The sequence below is a fragment of the Loxodonta africana genome, chromosome 12 (assembly GCF_030014295.1).
Source record: "Loxodonta africana isolate mLoxAfr1 chromosome 12, mLoxAfr1.hap2, whole genome shotgun sequence".
Classification (NCBI taxonomy): Eukaryota; Metazoa; Chordata; class Mammalia; order Proboscidea; family Elephantidae; genus Loxodonta; species Loxodonta africana.
Window position 1 is genome coordinate 9896339 of NC_087353.1, and position 12042 is coordinate 9908380.

At 36.9% G+C, this 12042-nt stretch overlaps 1 protein-coding gene across 1 annotated transcript in view; it reads left to right on the plus strand.

Annotated features, from left to right (window-relative positions):
* The window catches only part of SNTG2 (syntrophin gamma 2), a 312764-nt gene extending 312379 nt beyond the window's left edge, over positions 1-385 (plus strand). The window contains exon 16 of the mRNA XM_023550388.2: positions 130-385. Within this exon, the coding sequence (XP_023406156.1) occupies positions 130-261 (132 nt within the window). The 3' untranslated portion in view covers positions 262-385. The remainder of the gene's footprint in view (positions 1-129) is intronic.
* Positions 386-12042: the final 11657 nt, after the last annotated feature.

A 12042-nucleotide genomic window follows, 5' to 3' on the forward strand; every position in this document is an offset into this window, starting at 1 on the left:
CTCACTTTAAAATCTACTTCTTTTCAGTTTATTTGTATTTGAGTAACTTCCCTCAAGTTCACAAAGTACAAAATTTGTTAAATATTTTATGTGTTTTTGTCATAATCATAATATTTTTTTTTCTTACAGGAACTTGAATTTCAGGATCTGACAGCAGTTTTGCACTGCATACACTCCTTTATTGCAGCCAAGGTGGCCTCCGTGGACCCTGTATTCATCGACAGTCAGAGTATTGCAAGGAAATACATGTATAGCAACTAACAATGGCTTCTGTTAAGTGCTGAAAAATTAAATTATTTTCTTAAGAAATGAATCTTTCCTGCACAATATTGCAACTTTGTGTGATTTTATAATGAGCCTATATAGTTGTGATACCAATAAAATACGTCACTAGTTTCCAAATGCGGGTCATACGTGTTAAATCTGGCAAGGGAGCACGGATTCTGTTCAAGGAAACTTACAGTTAACAGAAACCAGTGCTCCAAAGTGAAATAGTTCATATCACATCTGCTGTTACTTCTCCCAATAATGTAAAAAGTTGTATCAACACTGCAGACCCTACTTCCGACAGTGGTAAAAAATCCAGATTTCATTTTCACAAAATACGTAATAGAAAATCTTGACAGCTCACCACTCTTTCTCTTTTTTTTTCCCCTCAAAAAGGAAATAGTGGCCTTTGGATTTGGCATGTCATTTTTCCTTTTTTCTTGGAGGGGGGGTGCTTGGGTGAAGGGATTGTTTGAGAAATGAGTGGTACAAATATATGAGAAAAGGAAATTAATTTTAGTTATTTTTCCGATTCATAAATTATAGCATGTATTTTGGCTTTTTAGTCATATAGTTTATTACTTGTAAATAGAAACCAGTTCTATTTTTGTTATTATAGGCAATTATTTGAAGTCCTTTCATTTTTCCTCTAAGAATGCAAAGAATAGTTAGGAAAAGTCAAGAATATGTGCTCATTTCTCAAGGCTGCAAGCAAAGGAGAAGCATAAAACCATCCGACTGTCAGGTACAAGAATAGAAGTCTAAGAAAATGAACAGATGCTTCCCGCAGCTTCTGTCAGAGCAAATGCACAGGTCCCAAAGGTCTGATGTTCCACACTGTTATCAAGATTTCAGTAACTGTTGGCAGTTCCTGGGTACCACCCCACCCCTTGTGTAGCTGGTGTTTAGGGGAAGGAAATGTTCTTATTTTTAAGATATCAAATATTTATTATCAATGGTTTTTACATATTTAAAATAAAACTTTCTTTTTAGAAGATGTATGTTCTATATGTATATCTATAATACCTAAAATTATCGTTAATATTTGAATGGCTTTGATGGAAGACTCTAGCAAAAACAGAGCAGTTAACAGAATTTTAAAATAATATCCTGCAAAGAGAATGATGCCCAAGGAGCATCAGACACCGTTTTTCTAGGTAGGTGTTTATTCTCTTGTTTTATCTCAAAATTCCTTGTAATATTAATAGCAATAGGAAATTGGAACTTTATAAAATATTTACCTACTGAAAAAAGATAAAGTTAGAAATACTCCTTTCTCCAGTTTTTCGTCTAATGTGAATTTTTTGATCTCCAAATTGGAAGGATTCTCATTGTCTTTCCTTATGTCAAAAAGACTAAACTCACTCAAAAGTAGAAGGTGTTTTTGCCCCTAAACAGTGAAGAAATTATGAAGTTTTTTCTTGTCTTTATATAAAAATTCAGAGTTTTGAAAATTTACTTTTACTGAACAATAATGAAAAAAAAATTTTCCCAGGAAAATTTATACTGGAATTCATTTTTATATTTGTATAAATATATAAATTTTTGAAGATGTGCAGCTTTTTAATTAAAAAACTGCAGAAGTCTTTTCTTATAAAAATGAAACAGGCAAGCAAAATGCCACTAGCCTTCCTGTTTACGTTAATACAATACCTGTCAGAGTCACTAAGCACAATATTATGAGAAACACCACACCACAAAGTACAGATAGAAAGCTCTGTTTTTTCACAAGGCATCAAGCCTTGCTCCACCATTGTAGACCCAATGAGGGGGGTCTAATTACTTGATTATTACACCATTTAGAAAACAGAACTCATCCAGGAGACTTGGTATCTTCACCCACCGAGGTTCAGTCAGGGATAGGGCCCCAGGGCAGGAATCATTTTATTTGTTACAGGGGAATTCAGTTTGTCCTAAAGTCTTCCCACTTTTGTATTAATTAGAAATAAGTAAGAATCATTTGAGATCTCTATGGTTAAGATTTGGAGCCCTGGTAGCATAGTGGTTAAGAGCTCAGCTGCAAACCAAAAGGTTGGTAGTTTGAATCCACCAGTCACTTCTTAGGAACCCTATGGGGCAGTTCTACTGTGTCCTCTAGGGTCGCTATAAGTCAGGATCAATTTGATGGCAACGAGTTTGTAATGGATATGGTTAACATTTACTGAAAACTTGCAGGTGCCAGATGCTGTGCTGTGTTTTACAAGCATGATTCCTTTCAACTCTCACAACAGCCTGCCTGGGTGTGGACACCCTGTTTTGATTCTCATTTTACAGGTGAAGAAACAACAGCTTACAGAGGCTGAGAGTCTAAGATCCTGTTGTTTATAAGCACTGGAACTTCAAATTGAACCAAGGCAACCTGACTCCTAAATCTTAGTCCTAATTACTACTTGGGTGTGTGTGTGTGTGTTGCGGGCCATCAAGTCAATTCTGACACATAGAAACCCTATGGGACAGAGTACAACTGCCCCACAAGGTTTCCAGGGCTGCAATCCTTTTGGAAGGAGCCCTGGTGGCACAGTGGATAAGCACTCAACTGCTGCTTCTGTAAAGATTACAGCCTTGGAAACCCTATGGGGCAATTCTACTCTGTCCTATAGGGTCGCTATGAGTCTGAGTCAACTTGTCAGCAATGGGGTAATCTTTACAGGATCAGACCCCTAGGTCTTTTCTCTATGGAGCTGGTGGTTGGGTTTGAACCACCAACCTTTTGGCTAGCACTTACACACTGTGCCACCAGGGCTCCTTAATTATTTACACTGCACAGTACAAATGCTGGTCTTTTGAGTAAATTAATACTCAGAACTCACAATTGTGCCTGGCAAGTCTGTGGAATCACATTTGTACTGACATTTTGTTTAGTGTTTGACCATTCTTCAAAAACTCGGGCCCATTTTCCCCTTGTTTCATTTGTATGCATTTTGCATCCCATTTGAACAATAGAAATGGAAAACTTTCTCACTAATGAAGTATTAGGAAAAGTGAAAAATATATTATTTTGGAAATTATCTTAATCTAAGTTATTGAATTGGATTTAATTTACAATATTTATTTGGGCAGCTGGCAGACTATTATTTTGAGTAGGTAATTCTCTTTAGTAACATTGGTTGGTGAATATTCATCTTAAAGTTATTATTTACTTTTAGGAGAAAGATTGACAAATTCCCATAATGCTAAAAAAGTAAGGAGATGAACTTACAAATATTTCATCATTTTTTTTCATAGAAGATATGAAACCCTGGTGGCGGAGTGGTAAAGCATTCAGTCACTAACCAAAAGGTCAGCAATTTGAATCCACCAGCTGCAACTTGGAAACCCTATGAGGCAGTTCTACTCTGTCCTACAGGGTCGTTATGCGTCAGAATCCACTTCAGAGCAATGGATTTTTCTGCACCAAATGTACTTGTTACCTAGGTATGTGTCTTGTGTTCATGCAGTGCTTGTACAAAGCACGCTGGATTTTAACAACTCGTAAGCAGCAGAAATGATTAAACTCTGACCAAAGAGGAAAAGCAAAGAGTCTTCCTTTACAAAAGATCAGCTTAGACATAATTACAGCTCAAAATCGTGGTATCAAACCAAGGAGTACAGATTTTAAGGAACAGAACAGAGAGAGCGGTTCATTTAGCTGTGGACAGTAATAGAGGACACGTAAGCACAGCAAGGTTCGGTTTCAATGAGATCTCTAGCAAGTTGTGTTGAACATTAGGAATACTTTCTAAAATACTTGCAAAAACTTGTTTTTCTCCTCATCTTCTGGTCTGAGTCTTCGTCATCTCAGAGTACATTTCAGTTATCAAAGGAGATGAGATGTAATTGCATTTGATTTCAGAAGTTTGAAAAAAATCTCAGAATAAAAACAAGTCTCAGAATTTCTTACTTTCAGTCTTTAGTTGAACTCTCTGTGGGTTTGGACATGGGATACCAACCAGCTCATGCCTTTTAATCATTATCAGATTACTAGCATTGCCCATGACCTAATGTTTGTGTTCTCAGCCTACTTTTATGTATTTGATGACTATTTTCTTCCTTTGGCAACCTCAGTATATCACAACAGTGTTTATGGAAGTCCCAAGAGTCAACGAAGTACTGGGTTTATTCTTTTCACCCTGTGGGTAATTTATGGGAAATAACATTTAAACTCCTCTGGTTTACTGACAGTCTCTAATGAACCTACATCAATAAATTCTTTAATCTGCCAATCTTTAGTGACACAACCCCTTTGATTTTCCTATACCCAAACACATGAAAAGTAGTCCAGGCTATTTTAAAACAGGTGTAATACTGAAAAGATAGGTTTTTTTTTTTCTTTTTTCAGAATTTTGAACAGATGAATGAACACGTAAATACTGCACAATCCATCCCTCCCAGTTTCCAGCATGGCTTTTAAATATTTTTTTAGAGCATATCCAAAAAAAAGAAAAAAACCAAGCTTGTTGCTGTTGAGTCGATTCCAATGCATAGTGATCCTATAGGACAGAAGAGAACTGCCCCATAGGGTTTCCAATGAGTGGCTGTTGGATTTCAGCTGCCAGCCTTTTGGTTAGCAGCCAAGCTTTTAACTACTGAGCCATGTGGTCTCCTTAGAGCATATAGGATGTCAATAATAACGGCATCGTAGATGAAAAACTTGGTTTAGGAGTTAGGAGAACCCTGTACTGGTTCTGACTTAACAACAAACAAGATACAAACCCTCGCAAAAAAAATTCACCAGCTTTGTTTCTTTTTTCTTATATGTGGAATAGGGATAACACTCCTACTCCTTCACAGCTCATGAAATGCATCACGTTTGAGAAATATGTGAGGAAGTAAACTATGTGAGGCAACCAAAGTGACCTGCCATCTTAAGGGTATCCTTATCTATAGGGTTCCCAAGGAACGCCTGGTGGATTTGAACTGCTGACCTTTCAGTTAGCAACCTTAGCTCTTAACCACTACGCCACCGGGGTTTCCATGGAATTACGGACCTATTGAATTTATGAATGAAATACACCCATACACAAGTTAGAGAAAGTAGCAGAGATCATTGACAAGCAACATGAGTTTATTAAGGAAAAGTATTTTTCATTTGTGAAAAAGTATGTAATAAGTAAGTAAGGTGTTACAGACATAGAAGAATTCCTCGCAACAAGGCATGTGATAGCATAGTTTATGACCGAGTTGAACAAACGTGTGCTGGATAATGTTACAGCTGGTGGATGGAGAGGTACATGGCACGCCATCAAAAGAGCCAACTCCAAAAGGGGGAAAGAATAGGTTGAAATGCAAAATAAAAACGTGTAAAGTTCTTAACAGATTAAAACACTGGGATGAAACTAATACATGTGTTATGTATTATAAGGAAAAAAAACTATCTTAAAAAATCTTATCTCCTAGTAAATGTGTAGGAGAAAGTACTACAGTTAAGTCAAAAAAAAAAAAAAATACACTCTATATTCAAGGTGCCACAGCAGTTAGGAGCTTGGCTGCTAACCAAAAAGTCAGCAGCTGGAAGCCACTAGCCACTCACTGTAAACCCTATAGGGCAGTTCTATTCTGTCCTATAGGATTGCTAGGAGGTGGAATGGACTCGAAGGCAGAGCTGGAATGGACTCGATGGCAATGGGGTTTTTATATATTGGAGGAGATCTGACGCAAACTCAACTGTAGCTTTTGGAAGAGACACTTGGAGATTTTAAATGAAAGCATATTCCTTCATTCAACAAATATTTATGGAATGTCAACTAAGGGCCGGGTACTGTTCTAGGTAGCGGAACTACAGCAACGAATAGATTTAAAACCCGGCAGTAGTGCAACTAACGTACTAAGATGCACCAACACTGTTCATGGCTGCTGAAAAAGCTCATGTCCCCATGAGTCGGAATTGACTGAATGGCAACTAACAACGACCAATCTTGAGATGCCTGAAGTGCAAGGTAATAGGCAAACGAAGTAATAGCCACGTTGGACCCTAAATTGGTCATTTCACACATGAACATAGTATCCCTTTCTGGATGCCGTGTTTTAGGAAGAGTATTGACATACTGGTTCCAAATAGATAATTATGTTAAAAAATATAATATGCTTTCTATAAAATACAACTCTACCACATGCTAAAAATTAAGATAGATTTTTATATAATAATGAGGAAACTGGTCTATTTTATAACCCTGGACAATTTGTAAAAACTGCACAGTGATTATACCATTTTACTAGAATTTCTATGGACTGGCTTATACTTAATATTCTTTTTTTTTTCCCAGAGTCAAAGGTAATACCCATATTCCTCAGCCTTAATAAAAACAGAGTTCATATTTGGAATTTTTGATACAAATAAGGAAGAACATAAAAAATTAACTACCTTTATAAGTGTATTGTACATACTATCTCTGCTTCCCTCCCTGCCCACCCCCCTCCTCTCCCTCCTGCCTCTTTCTGTCAAAATCTTGAGAGTCTGGTAGGACTTGGTGAGATCCCAGGTATGTAACCTTCTGAAATTCAGGTTACTCAGTGTTTTATGTTAGGGGACATTATTAATTCAAAAAGCACCTCTGAATACCTACTATGTGCAGAGAATTTAATCATTAATTGCTGCAGAAAATTCAGACAAGAAGTAGTTCAGAATGGTATTTGCACAAGTTTTAAGTATACAACGTCAATGTCTTTTCCCTTGACATATTAATTTCAAATGTAAATCAATAGTTTAAGTTCATAGGTCCAAACATAATACAATGTGTGCACTGACATACAATTTTTTTTAATAATTTTTATTGTGCTTTAAGTGAAAGTTTACAAATCAAGTCAGTCTCTCACACAAAAACCCACATATACCTTGCTGCACACTCCCAATTACTCTCCCCGTAATAAGACAGCCTGCTCTCTCCCTCTACTCTCTCTTTTCGTGTCCATTTCACCAGCTTCTAACCCTCTCCACCCTCTCATGTCCCCTCCAGGCAGGAGATGCCAACATAGTCTCAAGTGTCCACCTGATTCCAGAAGCTCACTCCTCACCAGCATCCCTCTCCAACCCATTGTCCAGTCCAATCCATGACATACAATTTTTGATGGTGAAAAACATCCAAAACAATTGTGATGTGAATATACGAAGCTTTAAAGTATTCAGACAAAATATAAATGGTATTCTAAAAGATAAAATAAACTGTAACTTAAAATATGTCTGTGTTGTGTAGCTCACATTCAGAATTAACCTGCCAAAGGATATAAATTAGCATAGTTTTTACACAATGATAGGTATAAAAATGCCTGTGTCAGTTGTAGAACCCTTTTTCTTCACTTGGGAAAAAAGAAAAAGTGTTTAGGATGTTGAGGCAGAATGACATTGAGGGAAAAAGAAAAAAAAAAAAAAAACCTGCATCAGCGATTTTCTTGCTGCCTGGTGCTTCGGAATACCTGATGATTTATTCCATGGTGGAAGGAAGGAGCAGTAACTAGCTTCAGATTGATTTCTGTCTGGATCGTGAAATAAATGCTTTTCCACAATCAACAAATATTCTAGAACTGGGGATACAGTGGTGAACAAAGAAGACATAACCTCCGCCCAACTTTCCTAAACGGACCCAACAATTCTAGGAGGAAATTCTGAAAAAATAGCTTGAGCGCTCAGAAACAAATGAGTGAAAGCGTTATGACTGTGAAATCAGCAACACCCCTCTTTTGGCAAGCTTCTCTTAGAATAAAGACTTCTTGTTTTCTCTTCATAAGCTTATGAGAAAAGGCAATTTGAACTGACATTTTCTTTATACTCAAACTATTAGAAATGTAATAATGGTTATTCTAAGAATTTAAGGTAATGGACTGGAAATTGTGTATTCAAGTTCAGTTCCTTCATTAAGCCTTTTGCTAAAATTTTGTCATTGGCTAGCTACATGCCACTGGAACTCCTGGCCACCTCAATCAAATATTCCATCAATCTTCCGGTACATGACACCACGCAGCCAGCTCGACTCTTTTTCTGCTATATTTCTTTCTTTTTTACTGAACAGGCTGGATTTCTGGCTGAGTTTATCTTTTGTGGTCATGCAAACACAGATGATGAGTTTTCCAACGGTGTTATAAACTGACTAACCCACGATATATCAAACAGACAATTTCTACTATGTTTATTTCCTTTACCTTGTAAAACTATACGTTTGCCTTTTTATGGTTCTAAGTTTTAATTGAGAAAATTTGAAAACATCTATACAAAAAAAAAAAAAAAAGACAAAAGAAATTCTTCGAAAACAACCAAACAAAAAATAAAACCAAACCTGTTGCCATAGAGTCAATTCCAATTCATAGTGACCCTATAGGACAGAGTAGAACTGCCGTAGAGTTTACAGTAGGTACCTGGTGGATTTGAATTGCTGACCTTTTGGTCACTATGCCACCAGGATTTCCTTGAAAAGAACGTCATACTTAAAAAGGTGAGCCCTTTAATTTGTAGATTTCCTTTTAGAGTAGTTGAGAGATTTAAAAATTCAAACAAAAATGCTGATTAGTGATAGTTCTTTCATTCTTTTTTCAAATTTTCAAAATTTTAAAAAGGGAAAATTATCGTGAAGAAATTCGCATGAAATGTATTTATGCATTGCTTAAGACTGAAAAATGTGTAGGATAAAGAGAAGACAGAAGAAAAATAAGACTCTTAACCCAGATCTACTCTAGCACTGTAATTTGGTAAATTAAGAAACATATCTTGATAATGAAAGAGAAAGCCTACTTTGGTTTACAAAATCTTCAACACTTATATGAAAACATATTCAGAGTCAGGAAATAGTCCAAATCTCCAAACCTATCGTTATTGCTGAAGCCTCTGATTCTAAATTCTATTTCTGGTTTTGTTGAAGCTTTTACACGGTGAGTGTAGCTCTAGCCATTGTCATTGTTTTAAATGAATAATCTCAAAAGTTCAAAATGCAGAGAGTTCAAATAACATAAAAGATTTTGCCAATATTTATACTTTTTGTCCCAATAGAAGATAAAAAATATATATATATTCATTTTGAGGTATCAGATATGAGAAAGCAGGAGAATTTTTTTTTTCAGTTATGCATAATGAATATTTCCAGTCACACTGGTAAACAAGGTTGTGACAGTCTTTCCTTTAACACACTTTTGTGCCCCTTCAATGTGTCACCCCTTGTGCTACGTGTGGAAACCCTGGTGGGGTAGTGGTTAAGAGCTACGGCTGCTAACCAAAAGGTCGGTAGTTCAAATCTACCAGATGCTCCTTGGAAACTCTATGGGGCAGTTCTACTCTGTCCTATAGGGTCGCTATGAGTTGGAATTGACTCTCTGGCTACAGATTTGGGCTTTTTTGTTTGTTGGTTGGTTTTTAGTGCTAAGTGTTGAGTATGTTCTGATTGGTTACATTCTACATTTATTGGGTTTGGGGCCTATATTAGTACATATATCATCCTAATCCTTGGAAATAGGTAAGCTAGACACCATCTCGTCTTTCAAGGAGTTAACAATCTAGTTAATTACATCATAAAACTCCAAGTTACCCTGGAGAAGTAATGGAAATAAAATTTTGCCTTCACTGTGCTACCTGCTGCATGAAGTAATCCTATCAGAGATGTCTCACTTGTTTGAAAACTGAGATAGGGAGAAAAGCTCAGTTGTAATTTGCAAACTGGTAGTTAAGTGTCAAGAGCTTTTATAAACAACATGCCCTCCTTTTCTATTCCTTTTAAATGAAAGCTACCACACTAATCGAAGTAAACTTCATTTGCCGGTCATTTTGCTCTTTGAAAAATCCATTAGAGGGATTCACACAAGCTTTTTGATTTGATCAAGTAATTTACTAAGGAGCTGTTTGGTTACATTCCTACAGATTTAATTTGTTTATACGTTGATCGAAGATCTACCTTTTCACTCATTGAAAAATGATAAGACTGCTAAAGCTAGCAATGACGTTAACATTGTCTGCAACTGATAATTGGGCATTCAAAAAGCTGAAGACCCAAAGGAGCATAACCTTGGAGCTGATGCTATGATTGATGGCTACAGTGAAGCAGTGGTAAGTTCACTGAGACCCTGCTTGGTACAAGCACTGCACTAGGCCCTCATCATCTTCCAATTACAGCTTAGGAATCTAGAGTCAAAATGCAGTTAAGCTTTACCATATGACTTTCAAATCCATAGGCATTCCTGGGAGTTGCAAACGATTAACATGCTTCGTTGTTAACCCAGCGGGACCTTGGAAGAAAGGCCTGGTGGTCTATTTTAAAAAAAAAATCAGCCATTGAAAACCCTATGAAGCACAATTCTACCCTGACACACGTGAGTCCCCAGGAGTCTAAGTCGACTTGATGGCGACTGGTCTGGTTTGAACCTGTACTCTTACCTATACGCTACACTACCTCTTTCTCTCATGAAGTAAGAGAAAAGGCGTTTAACAAAAAATAATAGCATCTCCATATCAATGTAATGCTATTCCTTTTTAAAACTGAAGAAACTTAAATGAGTCTAGCAGTGAAAGGAAAACCAAATTCATATTTCTAAAAACATGTCACAAGGACTTTTGGAACATGACAGTCTAAAAACTGAATGCACTGGGGAAGCCAGCACAACTTGTCCAAGGCAAGGTCTTGGAAGCTCCATAGACACACCATACTCCCTGAGGGGGCGAATTGCTGGGCTCAGGGCTGCGGGGACCATGGTCTCGGGAATATCTAGCTCAATTGGCATGACATAGTTTGTAAAGAAAATGTCCTACATTCTACTTTGGTGAGTAGCATCTGGGGTCTTAAATGCCTGTAAGTGGCCATCTAGGATATCCCACTGGTCTCACCCCTTCAAGAGCAAAGAAGAATGAAGAAAACTGAAGATAGAAGGGAAAGATTAGTCCAAAGGACTAATGGACCACAACTACCACGGCCTCCACCATATTTAGTCCAGTACAACTAGATAGTGCCTGGCTACCATCACTGACTACTCTGACAGGAATCACAATAGAGGGTCCCAGACAGAGCTGGAGACAAATGTAGAACAAAATTCTGACTCAAAAAGAAAGACCAGACTTGCTGGCCTGACAGTCTGGAGAAACCCTGAGAGTATGGTCACACTTTCAGCTCAGTAATGAAGTCACTCCTGAGGCTCACCCATCAGCCAAAGAGTGGACAGCCCCATAAAACAAAATGAGAGTAAAGGGGCACACCAGCCCTGGAGCAGACACTAGAAGGCAGGAGCAGACTGGAAAGCTGGTAATAGTAACCCAAGGTTGAGAAGGGAGAGTGTTGACATGTCGTGGGGTTGTTAACCAATGTCATAAAACAATATGTGTACTATCTGTTTAATGAGAAACTAGTTCTGTAAACCTGCATCTAAAGTTTAATTAAAAAAAAAAAAAAAAACACTCATCATCTAAAGCCAGGGTTGACAAAATGTGGCCCATGAGCCAAACCTGGCCCACCACCTGTTTTAGTAAATAAAGTTTTATTGTCTATGAAAAAAAATAAATAAAACAGTGAATATAACTTTCAATGAGTGCTTTACCACAAATGTTATATTTTGGCAATGATGAAATAGTTAAAAAAGGTTTTTGATTGGGGAAAAGAATATACATTTTATTTCTATCTAATACTATATTTATGCTATAGTAAGAGATAAGACATTTAAATAACGGATATTTACATTAAGAAGAAAAAAAAAAATTTTGTCCTGTAATAAAATGTCCATTTAAAACTGGAATTCAAAGCAAATACAAAGCAGAAAAGAATATCCAAAATGTTTCTTTTGGATAAGCCAATCTTCCTGTTTTCGTTTAAATAGACATCTCTGGTAATTTTTTAC